This window comes from Alnus glutinosa, chromosome 2 (assembly GCF_958979055.1).
Source record: "Alnus glutinosa chromosome 2, dhAlnGlut1.1, whole genome shotgun sequence".
Lineage (NCBI taxonomy): Eukaryota > Viridiplantae > Streptophyta > Magnoliopsida > Fagales > Betulaceae > Alnus > Alnus glutinosa.
Window position 1 is genome coordinate 18766758 of NC_084887.1, and position 23991 is coordinate 18790748.

The 23991-nt window shown below is 39.5% G+C and overlaps 1 protein-coding gene across 3 annotated transcripts in view; it reads left to right on the top strand.

Annotated features, from left to right (window-relative positions):
* The first annotated feature begins 332 nt into the window (after positions 1–332).
* Positions 333–23991, top strand: part of LOC133861469 (rRNA (cytosine-C(5))-methyltransferase NOP2C) — a 36228-nt gene continuing 12569 nt past the window's right edge. For all 3 annotated transcript variants that reach the window (XR_009899018.1, XR_009899019.1, XM_062297264.1), the window contains exons 1-8: positions 333–480; positions 582–703; positions 1471–1882; positions 2446–2593; positions 5250–5387; positions 8529–8591; positions 9258–9379; positions 17090–17327. Coding sequence is in view for 1 of the 3 variants with exons in the window: in XM_062297264.1 (XP_062153248.1) it covers positions 406–480; positions 582–703; positions 1471–1882; positions 2446–2593; positions 5250–5387; positions 8529–8591; positions 9258–9379; positions 17090–17327 (1318 nt within the window). In the remaining 2 variants the exon portion in view is untranslated. The remainder of the gene's footprint in view (positions 481–581; positions 704–1470; positions 1883–2445; positions 2594–5249; positions 5388–8528; positions 8592–9257; positions 9380–17089; positions 17328–23991) is intronic.

Genomic DNA, 23991 nt, shown 5'->3' on the forward strand with positions numbered 1-23991 from the left:
GATGGCGATGGCGATGGCGATTACAGGGGAGCGTACCCAGTTCTGTTTGGCTAATCGAGTTAGGGAGCACCATTCGTGCCTAGTGGGATGTAATATTGCATATGAAGATAATGCTAACACATCTTTTAAAAAAATAAAAAAATAATATAGAATCATGTACTCTTTTAAAATGTACTAACTTCAAATATTGACCGTAAAATAATTATTATTAATTTCAATTAAAATAAAGAGGATCCTTGCCCGCTAAACCAAGACCAAAAGTAAACCCTTTAGCCCAAACCCACTAGTTGAACCGAGTAGGAGTGGAAGTCCAACTTCCACTTTAACAAAGCCCAACTTCTTTTTCTAGTCACTGAAACGACCTATTAGACACTTGAGCTCTCAATTCTAATGCCGCCACTTTGAATGAAGAAAGCGAGGGATTTGGTCCAAACCTCGGGTAGACGCTTCCTCAGGCTCCCAAACTCTAGGACACCCAAGGTCTCATCTCCCTCTCTCCCCCCCCCTCTCTCTCTCTCTCTCTATATATATATATATATATACTTTTTGTACGTTAGTAGCTAAGCTTCAATATGTTACAGATGGAGGATATGTCGGAGCGATACGGGTACAAGCCGATTCTGCGATGGAACCCTCAGGTGGAGGAGTACTTCGTCAAAGCCTACGGAGCCGACCATTTCTCGCGTATTTCCAGTGCCCTAACGTACTCCCACTTTACTACATTGCTTTCTCCTTTCATATTATTACTTTTATATGTTTCTCAATTCATTTTTCTGAAAACCAGTTCTTTATGCTGCCTTCATCGTTTTCTCAAGCTGTTTGGTTACTGAGAAATAAATTCAACTTTCTGAATCTAGTATAATTACTTTGAAGATAACTTTTCTCAATGAGCCTAGTATAATATTTCAATTGTCTGAGCCGAGTGATTCACCTTTTAAATTTAAAAAATTGAACATTTACGAGTTAGTATACTGTCATCGAGAAATATTGTTGCTAAGGAAGTGTAGGGGAAGAATTATTTTTTGCATTTTTTTTTCCTGAATGAAAGAGGAAAAGATAAGTTTCAGAGGTGTTTGATTTTGTGCATTGAATAGTTTTCATGTTTATGACATCAAAGTGTTGTTCTGATCCTTGCATCAATTAATAACTTGAGTAATGCCTTACATACTAATGAACTTTACAAATGGTTCATACAAAATGATATGCCGGTGCTGCTATGCATCAAATGCATGGTGTTAAGGGCTGTGTTCCATACTGCTTTTGCTTAATCACATCGTATATTGTGCAAATTTTGTAAAGTCATTCACAATAAAATCGTTTCCGACCAGTTTTATATATTTCATATGTGAGATGAGTTTTGTGCACTGAAAGTATCTATCATGTAAACTCAGTCCTATTAGTTTGGTTTCTTGAATTTACTAATTTTTCCTGTAATTGTTATCTAATTGAGTATTTGTATGCTTCGATCAGGTGTCCGTCTTGCTACTCTTGTGTACGTGTGAATACACTCAAGTCAACAAGTGATGCCATTATTCAGAAGCTAGTGGCAATTCTGAAAGAAACAGAGCGTGGCGATGCTAATGATAACTTAAGCGAATGTGATGCCAATGTCAATGCTGATACAGGCGTGAAGCAAAAAGGCTGTTTGAAAGAAACTAGTATTTCCCTGAATTTGAGTGACTGTAGTAAGGAGACAAATGCTCTGAAAGAAAACTTCCAAACTGGTCCCATTTCTAAGTGTCAGTTCCCTGGGTTAGACTATGTGGTGTTTGTCGGGGGTTCAGGACCGCATGTGATTGATTATGGTTATATACATGACAAACCTCCTAAGGAGGTCATTGTGAGCCGGAAATGTGCTGAGGCAGTTCTTCGAGGTGCTCAGGTTAGCATACTCTTTCATTTCTAAAGTATGAAGATTATGTCTTTACTGCCAAGTTTGCATCGTCTGCTGATATAATGTTAATCTGACTACGAAACACAACAATTGTTTCCATTTTGCTTAAAATTTTCTTTTTTACCCTTCTTTCCATGCCTTTTTGCTCTCTACTTTTTTTTTTTAAATGTTTTTTCCCGATTGTATTTTAAAGTCCTAATCATTTTCCCTTGTGCTTTTTTGAAGAAATTACTATGGGTTCCTGTAAGTCTTAAATTTTCAAAATGAATTTGTAGAGCTGTTGCAGGGCAATCAAGATGAACCCTATACACTTATTATAACTTGATTGCAGTGCTGACATATTATTAAGATAATCTCATTCTAAAGTTTTTACCTTTATTTTCTCTCTCTCTCTCTCTCTCTCTCTCTCTCTCTCTCTCTCTCTCTCTCATTTTAGTTTTTTTTTTTTTTTTTTTTTTGGGGGGGGGGGGGGGGGGGGGGAGGGGAGCACATTTTAGATTAGTGATTAGTATTTTTCGTTGATCAGGGACCTAATTGTAGTTTACCTTTAGGTCTATGTTCCTGGTGTAATGGCGTGCAGTGCTCACGTTGAGAAAGGGGATAAAATTGCAGTTTCGGTTGCTGTGGAGCAGCCTGGTCTTGATGGTGGATGGGGTCTCGGTATAACACGTGGGACTGTTCTGCAGGGGTTGGAGACAGGTAAGTGCGTTCATTCCCTGCTGGACTAACATATAATTTTAGTATAGTGTTTGCCTTAGAAGTATTGATTGGATTCAGAGTTTTTGTTGAGTCAAGAGTGACTTGGTAAATGTCAGCTAAAAGTAATAATTTTTTGGTGAACTAGAAGACATGTTTTTCCCATGCTAAATGCATGTAGTTATCAGATAAACACTTATAAATTACAAGCAGGCATAATTGGTAATGGATGAATACAGAAGAAGGTGTTGAACTAGTGTATTTAATCATTTGCACAATCTACTGCATGCATTTAGTGAAGATTGTTTTTTGGGAAAAGTACACATACTCCTCTCAAATTACCACCCCATTGTCATTGTCCCTCCCAAACTATCAATTGTGTCAATGTCTCCCCTAAACTACCAAGAAATGTCGATGTCCTCTAAAGGCCAGCAAAAAGATAAAAATGACTTTAATTTTAATTTTAATTTAATTTAATTTAATTTTTTTAAAATGTGGCTTACTTTGTTTTGAAGCTGTTTCTGGCTTAAAAATTAATCTGGCCAAATATGCTTTGGTTCCTGAAGTATCTTTGTATGCCCCTAGGGCCTTCTTAGAAGGCCAAGTCTATTTGGGATGGCATTGTGGAAAAAGATGGAGTGCTGGTTGGCTAGCTGGAAAATGTTGTATTTGTTGAAAGGCGGCAGGGTCACCCTTATTAAAAGCACTCTTTCCAATCTGCCTACGCACTTCTTGTCTCTCTTCCCATTCCTGCTTGTGTGGCCAATCGTATTGTTCACCGAGACTTTTTATGGGGAGGGATAGGCGAAGAATTTAAATATCATTTGGTTAATTGGGCCAAGGTTTGTTTTTTGATCTCAGAGGGTGGGTTGGGGATAAGAAATTTGCGAATGTTTAACCGCGCTCTCCTAGGTAAATGGTTGTGACGGTATGGGATTGAAAGAGATGCATAGTGGAGAGTTGTGGTGGACTCCTAATATGGCAGTTATTGAGGTGAGTGGTGTTCTTTTGAGCTGACAGGAGCCTTTGGGGTGGGGTTGTGGAAGTTCATCAGAAAAGGTTGGGATTCCTTCTCTAGCTTTACTAGATTTGTTGTGGGGGATGGTTCCAGGATCAACTTTTGGCATGATTGGATCTACAAGCTGGTTGCATGGTTTTAATGTGGTTACAAGCTGGAAGCAGCATTGGTTAAGTTTCCTTTTGAAACCAAACCTCTTTTTCTTTTTGAAATAGGTTCGGAAACAACTTCTAGAAAATAGGAAGGAGTTGGCATACAATTAGGGCTTGTTTTAACAAAGAAAACTTTCCTTTTTTGAAAACAATAAAGCTGGCCAGATTCTGCTCGATTTTAGACTAAAAAATTATACCTTTTTGTCCTTTATAAGTCTTTTTTCAGCCCTCTAACCTAACCCACCCACCCATAATTAAACCCAAGAAATTAAAAGAGATAATTAAGCAAAAACACCTACAACACAACAAATTAAAAAATTACCCTAGGGGGTCTAGGGTGTTACAAATGGCTCTCTGCGTTGCATTTTATGAATCATTTTTTGGTAGGATGACTGTAGGTGGACGTCCTTTTATTTTTTATTTTCTTTCTAAAGGACTGGAAAAATTAGATGGAAATGGCTCTCTGCCTTACTTGCATTTTATGATGCACATCATTTATTATAAATGATCTGACATATTATCCCTTAATATAAAAAATTAAGATGTCTAGATTTTGATGGGGAACATGATTGTTATTTTTGGGCAGAGATTAGTTCAAATCAACACAAGCAGCAGATTTTTTCATCACATGTGTAACACCTGCTTCCCGTAGGAAGATGATATTACACATCGCTCGAACCAGAAACATAAGGATACAAGAATTCCATAAACTGAATGTCATAGCAAACAAACTCAATGTCTCATAACAATTAAAACTTCAATCATCGTATCACTGTTATTACAACTCATCCTTTTAAAACTTAGTAGCTAAACCTTAGTCTTAATATAAGAAAGTGTACTGAAACAAAACGAACTATTGTGCCACATGCACTTATTTAATCCTCTTCTAGGTGAAGGTTTCCGACTCTAGTTTTCCTGGGTTGTGACAGCATGTACATGCATTCATATTATACTACTTGCAAAATTTGCATAGAAGTAATGTGTATGTTCTTTTCTCTTTATTTATGTTATGGCGTGTTCACCAACTATGTATATATAATACTTATATAGTGAGTTGAACGCCCAGTGTAGGACTTCTAGTTAACCTTTTGTAAATAAAACTAACATACTGAATAGAACAAGTAAAAATGTATGTGTTGTTGAAAAAAGAAATTAGCCAGCAACTAATTTATCTTTAATGTTACCAAATGTTTTACTTTTTATTTTTATTTTGATAGGTCTCTTTAGAGAATACGTTGTAATGCATATACCATCCCCACCTTGAGCTTTAAATAACTAAATCAAGTTTGTAGTTCCAAATTTACATGTTTTTCAGATTGGTATAACCTTTTCAACCCATAAACAAAATAACTTCTACTTTTGCAGTGGATGTAATACTTGTGGTTAAAAGATATTTCCCTTCACACACACAGATATATGTTGTTGTTGAACCTAAAATAATGGGTTATTTGATATTGCTGGTTGATACATGTCACTATCATCAATATAGATCCATATTATTTTGAACGAAATGGTCTGTATATTGGCCAAGGAAGAGCGATGATGTCAAGGGCTGGGATGTTCCGTGTTTCAGAAGGAATCGCCGTGGATATGAGCAATAGAGTATTTAAACTGCCTTCCTTTCATGGTATATTTTATTTCTTGCACTAAATTGGGTACTTATTTTTCTCAAACAATAATTGATTGTTAGCTTGGATAATATGATATGGCATTCCTTTTCTTTTTTCGTAGTTGTCATATCTTCCAAGGTGTTGACTTATCAAAAAAAATATCTTCCAAGGTGTTGCCCTTGCACATTCTTTAATGGCATATTTTGAAAGTTTTACTGATTTTGTTTTTGTTTTTTTTTTGCTTTTTTCCTTGTTGGATATGATATATTATTAATAGTTCATACTGGTTTATGGTCTGTTTTTTATCACATGCTTCTATCTGTAAGCTGAAATATGCTAGTGGATTAGAAAGCTTGATTTTTGTTATTTTGTGGTCTGGATTGTTTCTCAGAATGTTTATATTGAGTTATGACTTATTTATTTATTTTTGATAAGTAACGTAAAACTTCAATGAAAAAGTGTAAAGTGCCCCTAAGTACATGTTGTATACACTTGGAGGTCCCACAAGCCCAAAACCCAAGCAATAGCAAAAACACCCACAACCCAATCAACCCATCAAGCCCACAACCCCAAAACCCACGAGACAACAAAGCTCAAAACCCGCAACTGCTAATAGCCTTCCCTTTCCCCCACCTAGATGATGCTCCTTTCGCATCATAGTTAATGGAGCATTCCAAATTAAGAACCTCCCTTCTACCCTTAGAGCATTTGTAATGAGCTCCTCAAATAAGCTTTTTCCTCAAATTCTGCTGAGTTTCCTCAAAATTACCTCCGCAGCAAACTCCTCAGTGCTACAGTAGATTTGGTGATTGTCAGATCTGCTCATCTGGTCTGGGGAGCCAAGCTTCGCTCGTCTCTTCATATTTTCTATTTCTTTATTCACTCTTCCCGCGTTCTTGATCTCCTGAACGCATCTCTTCCTTCTCCTTTTCCTCTTTATTTCCAGTTCTTCCTCCTCCTTTTCTTATTCTTCTTTCCTCTTCTTTTGTTCTTCTCGCCGAGTCTAGATACACAGAGAGAGTTGAGAGACCGAGAGTGAAAGATGAGATCGAGAGAGAGATCAGAGATGAGAAGAGAGATTGAAGAGAGAGAGATCGAGAGACTGAGGAGATCGGGAGAGAGGGAGAGTTAGAGATCGGGAGAGGGAGTTGCAGATGGAGTCGGACCCGGAACCTAGGGGACCTGATCCTCTATAGGCTGTGGCTAGAACCGAAATTCAGCGAGGCATGGAGAGGTTTGGCGAGCCGTGAAACCAAAGGAGGCCGATCCTCCATGGGTCACCAGAGGCGCGATTTTCCGGTAGTTCTAGTGGCAATTCTGGCGAACCCGTGACCCAGTGACCCGTTGACCCGAGACCCAGCAACTTTCAATGGCAAATTTCCTGTGAGCCAACAGCTGAACCTGATTCACCCGAGACCCGTTCATCACTATTTTTCGGTAGATTTTTCGTGAAAAATCCTCAAGGTGAATAACCCTATGATTTAGTTTAATTTGTCAGTTTATTATTGCTGTGGGTTACTCTTGATTGGATTATTGTGGGTTGATGTTGATGGATTTTTGGGTTGTTTGGATGTTGTTGGCTAAATGAGTGTTTGGATTATTGTTGATTTTTAGTTGATAAATTGTGTTCTTGTTCGGCCATGTACTGTGATTTGGTTTGTTGATGATTCTTGGCTGAATTGTTGTTAGAAGCCCTCCATTTCTCTGTTGAAACGATTTCCTATGTTTTGGGTTGTCCCCTGTTTTGGTGTTGGTTGTGTACCCGGTTGTGTTTCCTATTTTAGTAGTATCCCTGTTTCGGTTGTTTTGGAATTGGGTGGATTCAATTGATGGTGTGTATTGTTATGGGTAATTACCATGGATGCGGTTCAAGGATTGAAACTGCAAATTTGACATTGGCATTGGTCCATCTCACATTGAATAATGTTGGAAGGTTGGTGAGTGCCTCCATTCAATTCCATTTAAGGTGTTGGTCCATCTGATATTGAATAACGTTGGAAGGTCTTGGTTTTTACGCCTCAATGCTCATTAAGAGCAAAATGTTGTTGCAGCATCCAACTACTTCCATTAAAGGGTTGGTTTACATCTGATATTGAACAAAAATTCTGCAGTATCGGTTTTGTACGCATCAATGCCCTTATAGATGATGTTCATTAATTGGTGGCTTCCATTATCATTCATTCACAAGCTAGATGGGCGTTGGAGTTGTATGAGCATGAGATTTCTAATAAATTTTGGTTTCATGTGTAAGTTAAAAGTAGTTGAAGGTGGTTGTTTTAAAACTAATAAAAAATAGTATTTATTTGAAGTAGAGAATATTTAGGGAGTTTGATATTTGATGCCTTTAAAAAGTGGATCTCCAAAATAACAAAAGAGTATTTTTTCCCCAAAATTTGAGGAAACTTTGAGTAGCTCATTACAAATGCTCTTAACCTTCCGAGGGGTATGCTCTATTAAGTCTTCAATCCCCTCGTCCCCAAACAAAGCCCAATCTAAAATTGTGGCATGGGGAAAATCACTCAAAGGGCATGGAAACTCTCCATCCTCCTCACCCCAAAAATCTCCATCCTCCTCATTACTAACCACCATCTCTGAAGACTGACCAACCTTGCTATGTTGGCAAACAGGGGTACGACATTGCTGGCATAGTAAGTTGATGGTGAGCCAAGGCTCAACAAATAAAAGGGGTTTAAACTTTGGAAAGTGATATTTTAGGATTGAAAGATTAGAAAACAAAGTTTTTTTTTTCTTTTTTTTCTTAATGATTTGAAAGCTAGTATAGCATTCTAGGAAATAAAATTAAAGAAGATAACAATAAGAAATTTTCTAGGACTCTTACACTAGAGTCCCTTAGACATCACACTTAGGTGTTAAGGTTGCATCACAAGATGATTTAAGAGCTTGTTCAATCCTAATTTTAGGGAAATGTAATTTATGTTTTGTTATTTATCACCACCATAAAATATTGAACATTTCCCCATTGGTCATGAAGTATTATATCTTATTTATTTATTTATTTTTATTTATAGCTGAATGCCTATATGACTAGTAGGTTGCTTTTTTTAAGGTTTAATTTCCGTTTTCCTGTTTTTGTTATGTTCATAGTTTTGGACCTGCTGTATATAAATAGTTCTCATGTCATTTGGTTGGATTCCCAGATGTGCTTGAGGGTGAAATTTTTCTTCAAAACCTGCCAAGCATCGTCACTGCTCATGCCTTAGGTACCTATTACTGTTTCAGATTTATCATTGAGTTATTTGCCATTTTCTGATCCTTTGTTTAGGACTTTTTGGTCTTCATTTAATTTGTTCATATCATAAATATATGAGGTCTGTTAGCACAAAACTTCTCTTTTAATGGCATAAGTACTATGATAATTGCTCCATATATGAATCAGAAATTAGTTGCTGAAGAAACATTTTGATAACTGGCTTAGTTAGAAGAATTTAGATCTAAGATAAACTGATCTGACGTAGCAAAAAGGCACCACCTTTTTAACCAATCGACACAAAATAGAGGCGATAACAGTAATTTCCAGCAATAACACTAGAGATCATAGTAAAGAAAGAACTAGATTGCAGTGGCAACAATAAAGAAAGAATCTCTAGGTTCAAAAGATTCAATAAAAATTTCAGATCTGGATTTCCATACATTAGATAAGTGAAGGCTGCATAAAATGACTCTTAAGAGGCTATAGCAACCTAAGGCTCACTGAACATGTCACCAACTAATCTTAGCCATCCAAGCTCAGTCCATCACTATACATAAAACAAACTAATCTAAACTGTCAACTAGTGTCCCTTGCATGATTTAGCTATTGTTTACTTCTTACACTTTGGATTTAATGGACTCTTTGTCTGCATGAAAATTTTCTTTTTATGTCCTAGATCCCCGAAAGGGTGAGCGAATACTAGACATGTGTGCGGCACCAGGAGGGAAAACAACTGCAATTGCAATCCTCATGAAGGATGAAGGAGAGGTTGTTGCAGTTGATAGATCTCACAATAAGGTACAACTTCTGAACTAGAAATGTGATAGTAAAATGTCATACATTCCTTCCTTTTCATATGATTCTTGGATCATATATTCACCAAGCATGCCAAATTAAATTGCTGTAAATATGATAACTTAGCAACTGAACCTGTTTATTCGACCCCAAAGAGTTGTGATTAGGTTTTATGCTTTGTGGAGATGAGTTTAGTTGGTATGTACGGGCTAATTGTATGTGCTAAACAAAACAACCGCACTTTCCACGACTAACCAAATGAACAACAACTGTTCTATTTGCTTGTGCAACCTCTAGAAAATGGATTTTTCTACCGAGGTGCTAAGTTGTTTTTCCCCATATTTTGATATTCAAAGTTGGTTTCATAGTATCTTTGATTATTGTACCCTGTGTATGATTGTAGCATGTCATTTTTAGTTGTTAGATAAAGCTGTGGTTAAATTAAGAGCCCCACACCAGAGTCTTACTTTTTGTTTAACTTTGAATTGTATATATATTTTTTCCAATTCCCTATATTATACTACTATGTGGCTACAAATGCTTTTTCTTGAGAAATATGTTTTGGTTAAAGCTATTTGATGCATTTGTTTATTGTTTGGTAGATAGGATCTTTTCATTTGTATGAAGACTTATTTTAAATTCTATTTGTTTGCCTTTTACGCTTAGATTATCATAGAATAATTCATTTGTTAATGAAACTTTTTTTGAGTTTATTATTCATATTTCCTTTTTTGCGTTGGTTTTGTGGGTGTGATTAGTGGAGTGCGACTAAAAAACTCTCGCTTTCGCTCTCATGGGTAGCGCAAGTTTAGTGTTAGCGCGTGAGGACTGTTGTGGAGGTCTACCATCAAAATTCTGTTCGCCAAGTACTTCTTGTGGTCGAGAGATGGGGCATTTGGGATTTTTCTTTTTAATGTGAAAGCAAAATCTTTTGAGTTTCAGTCTGAGGTCAGTGGGGGTGTTCGATTGGCAGAGAGGAGCAGAGGAGTCTTCCGGGCGGTGGTCCCGGGCTGGCCGAGCATGTTCTGTTTGTTGAAATCGCTGGAAGTGTTGATCAAAGGAGACGACTTACGTGAGAATTGGAGGACCTTTTGCTTAGGGAACATAGCGTACGTGCTGCAGCGACGGGGCAATAAATGCGGCAGATTCATTGAGTTGTCAGAAATAGATGTGGAGGGCGACGAAGCTGTGTTATCATACCGGAGGGTACAGACGGAAGGGGATGGGGTGAATGCTTTGTTTAGATGCAGTGGTTGAAACTTTATTATGAGAAACGAATAGAAGGTGTGAAAAAAATAGGGGCCCAGACTGAGGAGTTATTGGTGGCGACGTAGGTGGTCCAAGGAGGGTGCTCGTATGTGGCAGCGGTTGAAGGAAAAAGGTTCGGAGAAGAAAGGAAGTCTCTGAACAGGGGCATTCTGGGTAGTTCTGGTATTCAAACGGGAAGCCGAAATGGGAAATCCACATTCATTGGTTGGAGATCACACAAAAGGTGATGGGTTTTCAAAGCTTGGTTTGGAAGGAACGAAAAATATGCAACCGTTGAAGAATTTCTTAATTTTACCGAAGACCGAAGCGGGGAGATGGTTGGGCATTTTGGAGATGGGCTTTGAGGGCAAAGAGGAGGGGAAGCTAGAAGGGCTAGTTGTTAAGATGTTAGAGAAAAGGAATGGTAAAGCAGTGGTCTCGGCCGAAGAAATAGAAGACTCAGTCAAGGGACTTAAGGCAAGAGGGCCCATTTAGACAAAAGAAGTTGGCTGGAGTCATGTTAGTTGTGGGAAGGAAATAGCTCAGGCAGGGAAGTGTCAAAAAATAGTTTGAAAGTGTTGGAGAATGACAGGATCTTGGGTTATGCTCAGAGATGGCCAACAAGCAATATAAGAGTAAATTTGAGAGTGGTGGAGTGGTGGTGCAGGGGAGGAGCTCGGGTGTGGAATTGTTAGCAAGTGTTGGAGGAGGATAGTGAGCTTGGGCCACGCTCAGAGAAGGCCGAAAAGTAGCATAAAGTGGATTTGAGAGTGATCCAACAAGTGGGAACAATTCTACCACGAGATTGGATATTATATCACACTCACAAGAGGCGGAGAAAAGATGACCTGGTTTAAGGGTGGTTCCTGTTCAGTTATAGCAGATGGGGGAGACTCAAAACATGGCTTTGGATTTGTTGCCTGTTATAGTTGAGGAGTTGATGGATATAGAACCATTGGACGTTAGTCCAGTGGCAGTTTTAGATGGACAGCCTGACACAGTTTTGTGTGATTGGGTAGTTCGAATGGTGAATTTTTTTTTTGTCATATTGTGGGCTTGTCATATGAGGGGTATGAGGAGTAGACGTGGGCTCTGTTTACAGTTACATAAACAAATCGGAATACAAGTAGTATGGCTAGCACATCTGAACTTTCCGCTAATTCCAATACCGAAGGAAAAAAGGGAATTAAAGCGATTGGCATGTTCTATCAACTATGAAGTGAAGGGAGGGCAGTCTAACAGAGATAAATGAAAGGGAGGGCAATCCGTATGATTAATGAAGCCTAAGATCTTATCTTAGAACGTGAGAGGACTGAATGAGGAGGAGAAGAAAATGAAGATTGAGGGTCTTATTAAGGAGTAGAAGGCATATATTGTTTGTCTGCAGGAATCCAAACTAAAGTTCATTAATAGGGAGGTGGTGCGAAGTTTGTGGGGTTGTGTTTATCTGGATTGGTATTAATTGGGGTCGAGGAGGGCTTCTGGACGAATTTTACTTATTTTGGGGTAGAAGGTGGTAGAAAAGGTGGAATATGTGGGGAGTTTTATTGTTGTGTGTTCTTTTAGGTGTGTTAGTGATAATTTTGAATGGGCATTTGAGGGAGTGTATGGCCCAAATAATGACTATGACAGGAAACTACTTTGGGATGAACTGGGTGGACTTATGAGTTGGTGGGAAAAGCCATGGTGCATTGGAAGAGATTTTAATGCCATCTCACTAAAGAATGCGCCATCTTCATTGTTACTGTACCCGTAGTTAAAATTAGGTTTGACTGTCTAGGACTAGATATGCGTATTAGTCCATAACGATCAAAGTCGAATCCGAGTGAGAGATCAGGAGATACCAATTATTCTTCAGCTTTGAGGGTGTTTTCAGATTTCATATTTGGACAGGTGCTCATGGACATTCCTCTTGTGGGTGGTAAGTTCACTTGGTCCAATAATAATAAATGTTGGTCAAGAATTGATAGATTTTTGTTCTCTTCTGATTGGGAGAAACAGTTTCCTCATGTAGTTCAAATGAGACTCCCTCGAGTCTTGTCGGATCATTATCCTTTATTGCTAGATTGCGGGGTCTCAAATAGAAGTGGAAGATATTTCAAATTCGAAAACATGTGGCTGAAGTCTGTGGGATTTGTGGATCAAGTGAAATCATGGTGGCTGAATTATCAGTTTGAGGGCTGTCCTAGTTATGTATTGGCATGCAAATTGAAAGCTTTGAAATGTGATTTACGAAAATCAAATGAATAAATCTTTGGGGAAGTAGGGAAGCAGAAAAAGGCGTAATTGGAGGGTATTCAAGAGCTAGATGTTGCTGGGGAAGGGAGAGCGTTGGTTGAGGAGGAGAAGATGAGGAAAGTGGAGTTTGTTAGGGAGTTGGAGAGGTTGCTTCTCTGTGAAGAAGTGATCTGGAGACAGAAATCTCGGGCTCTGTGGTTGAGAGAGGGAGATAAGAACACAATTTTTTCACAGGGTGGCGAATTCAGATACAAAAAATAAATTTGGGAACACGCATCATACTAAATAAATGGCACAAACAACACAGATATAGCGTCTTTTTTTTTTTTTTTTGCTCATAAAACAACCTTTCAATTAGGCCAACTTACCTATTGTTGGCCTTGATGCTATACAACTCGCTTTCACCCCGTGTATTAAACTGCATGTCCTTTTATGCATACTACCGCTTGTTGTTTTACTATCTAGCACATTGTCTGTTATTTTAGAATACCACATGATCAGTCGTTTAGCGCTTGACAGAGCTGTCATAACTAGCTTACCAACACTGTCACTACCGCCACTAGAACTTCAAATTTGTTCAAAACTTAAAGAAAAACCTTGGGAAAATGATGAGAATACGGAATCACATTTTTTTTTAAATAATAATTTATTAGAAGGAAAATCTCACGCACACAAAGTATAAAAGAGAAGCAACCACTCTATTGGGGTTGAAAATCTAGAAAATGAACAAGATCTACAAGATCAGAGGAAGAGAAATTAGGAACAAAAGTTACAGCCCAATCTAAGAGAGCATTCAAGAATGATGATTTTAGTTGAATCACATTAGATTCGTGGTCCTCAAAAAAAGGTCGATTTCTTTCTCTCAAAATGATCTACATTAGCAAAGTGGGGATGACTTTCTGTATGGCCTCTTTGGATTGTCCTCGCCCTTGCCTCTTCCAACATTGAAGTAACTCAATGATATTGCTAGGCATGACCCATGAGACTCCAAATAAGATAAGAATCAAATGCCATATCTTGCTAGTAAACTTACAATGGATGAGAAGGTGGTTTACGGTCTTCTCGCTCTTCTTGCAAAGACAACACTGATTGACAAGGGTAAGACCCTGCCTCCTAAGGTTGTCAATCATAATTTTTTTACCCAAAGCCGCCACCCAAGTAAAGAAAGCGATACGAGGAGAAGCCTTCACCTTCCAAATGCTCTTCCAAAGAGACAGGGAAGACTCACCAGGTTGTAAAGTAAACACACAATAACGAACTAATTTTGTGCAAAACCAAGATCAAATCTAAAAAAATATGATCAACACCTCTCTCTGTGGCTCTAGTTTGAAAGACCTACGCGGAAGAAAAACATAACATATTATCTTTGACAATCTTTGAAAACCACGGGTGAGAAGCCCATGAGGTTCTGATCGAAACTCTAGCCCTCTTCTCCTATGCTGATGCCAACATCCATACAACTGACATCAGCTGGGTCATGGATCAACACTATTGTGGGTTTTTTCTAATATTTTTCTAAGATTTGATTGCTCTGATACCAAGAAGAAGAGAGGGAAAAGAGTGGGTGGTGCTCGAAAGAGGTGTCGGGTTCTTTTGGAGTGGGTGTATGAAAACATATTAGGAGGGGGTGGGAGAAGTTTCGCAATTTTGTTCGTTTTGAAGTGGGGAATGGATCAAATATTAGTTTTTGGCATGATTGGTGGCGTGGGGATAGATCATTGAAGCAATGCTTTCCTGCTCTTTTTAGTATAGTGAGGAACAAAGATGCGATGGTGGGGGATAATTTAGCTGTTCATAATGGTGTAATTCAGTGGAATGTTCTTTTTACGTGACAAATCCAGGATTGTGAGATGGATATGGTCCTTTCTTTCTTCGATCGACTATACTCCATTTCGGCTCGACATGGAGAGGGTGACAGGTTAGTGTGGAATCCCTCTAAAAAAGGTTTATTTGAGGTGAGATTCTTCTATGAAGAGCTTATTAGGAAAGATGGCCCACCTTTCCCTTCTTTTCCTCGGAAGAATATATGGCGTGTTAAGGCTCCAACAAGGGTGGCATTCTTCGTTTGGTCAGCTGCTTTGGGAAAAATATTGACGCATGATAACTTGCGTAAGAGGAATGTTATAGTGATTGAGTGGTGTTGTTTGTGTAAGAAGAGTGGGGAGTCTATTGATCATTTGTTGCTTCACTGCGATATCGCTCGGGATCTTTGGAGCTACATTCTTATTTTATTTGGGGTACAGTGGGTTATGCCACGAACGGTGTTGGAGTTGTTGAATAGTTGGGGGACGGCGATTGGGCGTGGTCGTGCTAAAGAAGCTTGGCGGTTAGCTCCTTTGTGCTTATTGTGGTGTATTTGGAGGGAGCGGAATGCGTGGCTCTTTGAAGATGTAGAGACATCTATGGTGGAGCTACGGAAGTGGTTGTTCAATACGTTATATATTTGGATAGCGTCCCATTATAGCTTGAATGTCTTTACTTATGTAGACTTTTTAAAATTTTTCTCTGTTTGTCCCTTTTAGGGGCTCTCTTGTATATTTCCCGTGTATAAGGGTTGCGCCCCTCTGCGCTATTTTTATAAATTGCAATTACTTATTAAAAAAAAAAGGAGAGGGAAAAGAGTGGCTATCAAAAATAGAAGACCCAGAAATTAGGGTTCCTACTGTACTAGAGTATTATTTATATTGGTGTCAAATACTTATAAAAAAAATTTATATTGGCTTAAATGCACCAATCCAATAAGAACAATAATATTAAAATAAGCGTAATACATCAACAAAGATCAAATTAACTTGCCAGCAATATTACCTTAATTTCAAAAATATTAATAGTTTATGATGGGGACTGCATGGTGAAACTGATTTTGTCCTCTTACAATGAGAAATTTAAATTAACTGTAAAAATTAAATTGTCTTTCCTTATATGTAGCATAAAACAAAAAATTATTAGTAGCTATATATAGGGCTGGGACTTTTAATCTGAGGAATAGTACTGGAAAAGAGTATTGGAATCACTTTGTTTCATATCATTCCTCAAATAAGGTGAGATGCCGTCTTCTGTGAGGTGCAATAAAACCTCACACCAAGCAATGGTTTACCCTTGGATTGGGCTTTGGATGGTTCTTTTGAGGAGGAGGCCTTGGTTATTCGGGACGCCTTGGAGGAAGATTTTATGCGAGGGAAGATAATAGCACGTCAAAAGTCAAAAGGAAAGAGGGAGCTACTGAATCTGCAAAGCTCCATAAATTATGGCGACGCCTCAGTCTCCTCTAGGTGTAGTAAAGGAAAGGCTCGCATGTTGTAGGGTTGTGTGCTTTGGTGGGTTGTGGGTATTTCTCTCGGGTTTGTGGGTTTTTTCTCGTGTCTGGTTGGGCTCTTTTGTGGGTTGTTTTGGGCTTTCTTTCTTAGGTCCTGGGGTTCTTTTTTCGTTTTTTGTTAGTTGTTGCGGGTTAGCTTTTGGTGTTTCTTGTGTATACTTCCTGTGTACCAAGGGGCGCTTTTACGCTTTTTTAATAAATCTTTTCTTACCTATCAAAAAAAATTTTTGTTCTAAGTGAGGTGTGGTGCCTCAAATTTAATTTTTCCTTCTGCTTCCTACTTGTTGCTGGTACCTACTTGCTGGTTAATTGCGTGGATCCACCCTAAATTTGTGATACCCCATTACCAATCTCACGGCCTGCGGCCAGCCCTACTTGGAAGAATATAACCAGCTGCTTGCTTTGATTCCAGTCTTGGTGCTTACCACACCAAACCAATTTGAAATTCTAGGCTTTCCTAAACCTTTGTGCTTTATAAAAGGCTTAATACTGGTCCTTTGTGGTAAAATTTAATGTGACCAATATGAACCAGCAAAAGGAGTGTGTACGTTGTGTTTGCTACCATTGTGATATCATAGCAAGCTACTTCATCAGGGCACTTGCATTTGATTGTATTCAGGGTTTCATGGCTCTGGTAGAATATATAATAGAATAAATACATGGGTCCTTGAACTAGGACTAGAAACACGATTTTCATTATAACTGGGTTGCATGCTTTCCAAAAAGTAAATTGGTTTCTTTGCAATTCTTGCTGATAGATAAACTTAGCTTGCTCCTTTGTATTAGCAGTGTCAAAATGATATTCAGTCCATTTAAGGAAAGGAGTTTCACCTTTCTTTTATTTGTATCCTTTTCAGTTTCATTGTTTTATGAATTTTAATTACTTGCTTCTTTTCTGGTCAACTTAAAAGGTGCTGGATATTCAGAAATTGGCTGCTGAAATGGGTTTGAATTGTATAACCACATATAAGCTAGATGCTCTTAAAGCTGTTTGTCAAAGGAATGATTCCTGTAGTACAACCGATCTCTGTTGCAGTAAGGAGGATGATGGTGTAACTAATCTAAGTTCTGACATGCTGAGTTTACATGTGGAGAGAGAATCATCCATCACTACAGAAGGGATGAATGGCGAGAGTCACAAGGAAAATGGTAGGTAAATTTGCATATACTTTGATTTACTGAAGTTATTGACATGCAAAAAAGCATTGAAGAACATTTAGCACTAGCTTTTGTTAAATATCTGAATTGGTTATCATTTTGTTGCTTCTTTGACTTGTAAACCTTGATTTCTTGAGTTCATGTTCTTGAACCTTTTGAAGTATAGCACATAGTACTTTTGAGTTGATTTGTTACAATTAACATGATCACTATTATTATTTGCTGGATTAGGTTGTCACATATCATTTCAACTACTAATAAAGAAACAATGTCTGTGTTGTTTTCTTTTTGGTATGATACAATGAGTCTTTCTAGATGGCTATTTGTAGAATCTAAATTGTTCGAGTTTGCAATGGAAGGAGTCTTTGTTTTACTTGTTTTTGAAAGGAGTAGGGGCTGTATGCGTTTTGTTTCCTTGGGTAATGAGACTATGCATTGGTTGGTGGCAATCGTGGTGTAGTTGCTTAATGCAGAGGCGACGAAGGAGTTTTTGAAGTCCTCCAGAGTGGGCCCTAAAGCATTTGTTGCTCAAAGGCGTGTGAATAGATTTGGTCGTGGGGGAATATGGCAGTGGTGGGCGGCGCGACTCCATCATTATACTAGAGAGCCGAGAAGGTAAAAGTAGGTATTGTTGGGTGATTGAATTGCGAAAGACCGCAACTCCCTTCGGTGTATCAGACGACAGGGTGGAACAGGCAGGTCCTCCTAGCCATCATTCAACATAGGTAATGGAGTGAGCACCTCGTTAAGGGATAGCTTTTCGTGGGAACGTACTGACAAATATGGAGGCGCGTCCTTCAGCTACCAGAAAGCTTGAGCTGGGGAAAGAGGTGGCACAATGGTCGTACAAGGATCCTTGCGACAAGTATTTACGAGGCAGGGATGATGGTACGTACCACTAGTTGTCAGGGTTGTATGGGTGATGTTAGCGCCAAGAATTGCATTGATGATGTCTGTCACATTGGATTTTGCGGGTGTAGGTTCATGCTTTGATGGGGTTGAAGGCAACCCGAATGCCTCATTGGTGGGTTCTGGAGTAGATGTCGTGGAGTTATGCGATGAGGGGAAAGGGTTTTTGGAGATCGATGGTGTTAGCTCGGATGATGGCGGTGCTCTGTCTAAGGTCTCGCTGGGGGACACCTAGGCGCAGCACCATGTGCTATTTTCAAAAACAGATTTTGTCGGTGGTCATGTACAGACAATAACTCTTAGTTCTAAGCCACTGTTTGTGGATTCTGTCAATGGTTTTGCTTGTTCTAGAAGTTCATCAGATTTGGCCATGACTTTAGCACCCGTAGATGAACCACTTTCTGAGGGCAACTTATTGGGTTTGGGGGGCTTTGAGACAGATAAGGAGTTAACATGGTTGGGTAGCTCCGTTAATGATATGGGTCATTTTGAATAAAGGAAAAGAAAACGAGCTACAAGCTAGGGTGGGTCAAGCAAGCTGTGTGGGTGGCAAAGATCCTTCTAGTCTGGATGGGTTTGGTGTGTGTTGTGTAGAAAGGAATGGTCTGGTAGGTTCAGAATTGGCACTATGCGCTAAGGAGGATTCCTTTGTTTGTGAGCCTCTAAGTTGTTGTCCCTCTATGGCTTCTAGTTGGGTCTTGCAGAAGGTGGTGGACATCCGACATCTTGTTGGGCTATCTTGTGAGGGGTTTGAAGGCAATTTATTGCGTTGCTTACAGCCATTGAAGTGAGTCATAAATAGGAGGGGTGGGCTTCCAATTCCAAATCCAGCCGTTAGAAGTAATAGAGAGTTGAAACGATTATCTTGCTCGATCAATTATGACTCTATGTGTGGATGTTCAAGCTGTAGCAGAGTTCAGGGGAGGGGTATCACGGTTTATCCATGAAGCCTAAATAATGGAATGTAAGAGGATTAATAATGGGAAAGAAGTGCCTTAGAGTCAGGAATTTGTTTAGAGAGTGGAAGACATATGTTGATTCATGCCCTATAGTATTGTGTGTAGTTTATGGGGTGCAATCATGAAGATTCATTCTGATTAGACTCTAGGGGAGCTTCTGGTAGTATTTTGCTCATGTGGGATAGGAAGGTGGTGGAGAAAATCGAAGTGAGTTCTTGGTGTGAGTGAGTTCTTGGTTGTTGAGGATCAATTTGCTTGGGCGATTGTGGGTGTTTATGGTCCAAATGCTGATGGTGATAGAAGCTTTTTATGGGATTAATTGGCTAGTTTGCTAAGTTGGTGGGACTTTCAACCTAACTCGTTTTCTGAGTGAGAGATCAGGTGTAGCTCGTATTTATCTAGCTATGTTGGAATTTTCCAATTTCATTTCTGAGCAGGGGCTCATGGACATTCTTTTTGTGGGCGACTCTTTTACGTGGTCTAGCAATAGGGGGACCCTTCTTTCTGATCTAGAATTGATAGATTCATTGTTTCTCCAGAGTAGGAAACCTAGTTCCTTGATTTGCTCTAGAAGTTACCTAGATTGTGCTCGGATCATTTTCCTATTCTTCTCGATTGTGGAGGCCTTCCTAGAGCTAGAAGATATTTCAAGTTCGAGAACACGTGGCTAAAATCAGTGGGTTTTGTAGATAGGGTGAAATTGTGGTGGACCTCTTATCACTTTCATAGTTCTCCAAGTTATATCATAGCTCGCAAACTTTAGGCTCTTAAAGTTGATTTAACTCTTGGAGTGAGGTGGTGTATGACAATATAGAAAGAAATAAACAACTTCTTTTGGATGATTTACGGGTTCTTGAAGTTTGGACGAAGAGAGAGGCTTCAATGATGATGACATAATGAGGAAGGTTGTGGTGATCAATGATTTGGAGAGGAAACTCTTTTGGAGGAATGTGTTCTAGGAAAAATTGAGTGCGCTATGGTTAAGAGAGGATGGCAAGTGTACAAATTTCGTTCATCGTGTGATCAATTCGAATAGAAGGAATAATTCCATTGAACAACTGGTGGTTAATGGTGTAGTTTGTTTGGATTAGACTTGTTTATTGAGTAGTTCTATGACAACTTGTTTATTGAGCGGTATAGTTGGCAGCCCAGGTTGGAGATACGTTTCAAGGATAATGAGGTCTTTGAGGTGGTGAAAGCCCTTAACGATGACGAGGTTTCAGGCCTTGACGGTTTTATTATGGGTTTCTTCCAAGCTTGTTGGGAGGTGCTTAAAGTAGACATCATGGAATGTCTTCAAATATTTTCACTCTAGAGGTATGTTTGAAAAAAGCCTCATAGCTACCTTCATTTTCTTATTTTGAAGAAACCAAGGGCTGTTGTTATTAAGGTTTTTGACTTGTGAGCTTAATGAGTGGAGTGTGCAAATTTTTTGACAAAGTTTTAGCTAACACGTTGAAAAGGGTAGTGGAGAAGATCATTTCTAAGCCTCAAAAGACTTTCATCAAGGATAGCTAGATTCTAGACTCAATTATCATTTCCAATGATTACCTTGATAGTAGGATTAGATTTGCGGAACTTGGTGTGTTGTGCAAGTTGGATATTGAAAAGGCTTATGACTATGTCAAGTGAGACTTTCTCTTTTATATGTTAGGATATGTGGTTTTGGGGAAAGATGGCGTAAATGGATAGCATATTTTATTTCCTATGTGTGCTTTTCTGCCTTGGTGAATGGCACGCTAACGGGTTTCTTTAGTAGCTTTCGTGGCATGAGACAAGGAGATCCTTTGTCTCCCTTTTTGTTTGTTTTTGTTTTGGAGGCATTGAGTAAAATGATTTATGCTTTAGTCAATGGGGGTCTTTTATCGGGCTTCACGGTGGGGCCTAGAAGTGGTGGTGCTATCAACATTTCTCACCTTTTGTTTGTGGATGACACCTTGATATTCAGCGAGGCAAATCCAGATCATCTTTGCAACTTGCGTTGTTTGTTTTTATGTTTTGAAGCAGTTTCAGGTTTGAGGATTAATTTGGCAAAATCAGAGTTCGTCTTGGTTGGTAATGTTATCAATGTTGAAGGCCTGGCTAGTATTTTCGATTCTAGGGTGTCTTCTTTACCCATGAAGTACTTAGGTCATCCCTTGGGAGTCTTGTTTAAGGCCAAATCTATTTGGGATGGATTATTGAGAAGGTAGAGCGTCGTTTGACTCGATGAAAGAGAATGCATTTGTCAAAGGGTGGGAGAATTACACCGATTAAAAACACTATCTAATTTACATACTTTCATTCCCTTTCCCCCTTCCCAATTGGTGTGGCCAATCACATTGAGAAGTTGCAAAGGGAAAGGGAAATTTGATGTTAGATCTTTCTACAAGGTTCTTGCTTGCAAAGAGGATATTCATTTTCCATGGAAAAGTATATGGCGGACCAAGGTTCCCTTGAAAGTGGCTTTCTTCGCTTGGACGGCAGCGCAAGGGAAGATCCTCACCTTGGACAATCCCAGAAAGAAGCGTGTCATTGTGATTGATAGATGTTGCATGTGCAAAATGAATGGGGAGTATGTGGACCATCTTCTTCTCCATTGCAAGGTTGCACGTGCTCTATGGAACGCCATCTTCAGTCGCTTCAGTTTATCTTGGGTTATGCCTCTTCGGGTGGTAGATTTATTCGCTTGCTAGTGGACGGGTGGTCGCTCTCGGAGTGCGGTCGTGTGGAAGATGGTCCCTTGTTGCCTTTTGTGGTGCTTGTGGAGGGAACACAATGATAGACAGTTCGAGGACAAAGAAAGAACCATTGAGGAACTCATTTCATTTTTCTTTTATTCTTTGTACTCTTGGTCGGCTGCGTTCCTCGCACCTTTAGTGTTTAGTTTTAATGATTTCCTTGTTTTGTTTTCTTCTTCCTCTTAGATGTCTTTCTTGTATACTTCCTGTGTAAAACGCTTTTTAATGATATTTCTCTTATCAATTTTTTTTTTTTTGTTGGGTGGTGTGAGTGAAGAGTTCAAATTTCACTTGGTTTTGTAAGGCGTGTACTCCGATATCTGAAGGAAGATATAAACCTTATCTAGAGTTTGAACAGAATTCAAACTCTCTATTTTAAATATACAGAATCCTATCTAATAGTTAGGAGTCTGTTGAAGGAGTTGAACCGTGGTTAGTATTCTGCACTAGGGAGGAGTCTTCACATGAACCTGGACGGGATTCTGCGGATGCTGAGGTGGCAGCAGTGATACTGTTTACAGATTGGGGGTTTGGAATTTACTTTTGTTCAGCCAAACTCGTCTGGGGAAGTGGCTTTGGCGCATTTTTCATGAGAGAGAGGCCTTTTGGAGGGTGTTTATTGATTATAAATATGGTAATGCGTGGGGTGGGTGGTGTTCAAATGAGGTCTTTGGGTCGTATGAGATGGGGCTTTGGAAAAATATTAGGAAGGTTTGGGAGGAACTTTCTAGCCATACTAGTTTTGAGATGGGTGACGGTTGCAAAATTATATTCTTGCTTGATTTATGGCGTGAGGATCAAGTCCTCAAGATAGCTTTTTCAGACTTGTTTAGCATTATTACCCATTTAAGGAAGCTGTAGTGGCAGACCATTTGGAGCTTTCCAGTGCCTCTTGTCAGTTGAAAATTAATTTCCTCAGAGTGGCTCACGATTGAGAGGTAGATCTCTTTACCTCGTTCTTCACTTTGTTGTATTCCATTAGAGTGAGATGGGGTGGTGAAGACAGACATCGTTGGGTTCTTTTTAAGATAGGGTTGTTTGTTTGATGTTAGATCATACTACATTGTTCTTGTTCTCCATGGGAGAGTCAGCGGGTCATCTTCTACTCCATTGGGAGATTGCTAGTGCTCTTTGGAATACTATCTTCAGTAGTGAAGGGTTGACTTGGGTTATGCTTAGGCGGATGATAGACCTCTTTGCTTGTTGGAGAGCACTAGGTGGTAGGTTTTGGCTTGATGTTGTTTGGAAGATGATACTGCCCTACATTATGTGGTGTCTTTGGTGTGAAAGAAACGACTGGAGCTTTGAGGATTGTGAGAGGACTTTAGTGGATTTAAAAGCTTTATTCTTTAAAACTCTTTTTCATTGGAGGCGAGTTGCGGGTGAGCTTAGCAAGATGGTGGCGTTTCTAGAGTTAGCGTCTGGGTCAATGGTGATTGCAGTGGGTTCTTCGGATGGGAAGAAGTTGTAGATTTCTTCCGGTGGGCATTCTGTTGGGGTTAGCCCTGACGAGGGTGGGGTGAGTTCGTCTTATGCGGAGGTGGTGCCTGGGGCGGTTGGTTCTTCTGTTAAGATCTCGGCTACGCCGGTGTAGATGGTGGAGATGCACGAATTGGATTTGCTGCCAACGTTGCTGTTTTAGAGATGTAGAGGACTTGAGAGTGGTGGTGAACTGCTTTGACTTGGAGGAGAAGTCACCGTGGTTCATGGAGAAGAAGCAGAAGATTTAGAGTCATGATTGCGGCAAGTTTAGGTAGATGAAGCTGGAGTATCCTAGATTTTGGAAGAAGCTTCTCGGGCTCCTCAGGTCAGACTTGGATCGGGTTTCATTGACCGTGGACCAATTCTTTGGGCTGGGTCTGAAGCCCAAACTCTCTTTAGGTGTCAAGTGTGCTTGGGTTGGGTTTAAGCCCATTCTGAAAAAGGCTAGAGGGTCTGTTACTGCGGGGCGTGAGATCAATTCTACAGCGTTGGAGTCCGGTTTGGGTTTGGTTTGGTTTCGGATCCGGGTACGACTTCGAATCTGGGTTTAGGTCCAGACACGGTTTCGGACTGAGGTTCGGATCC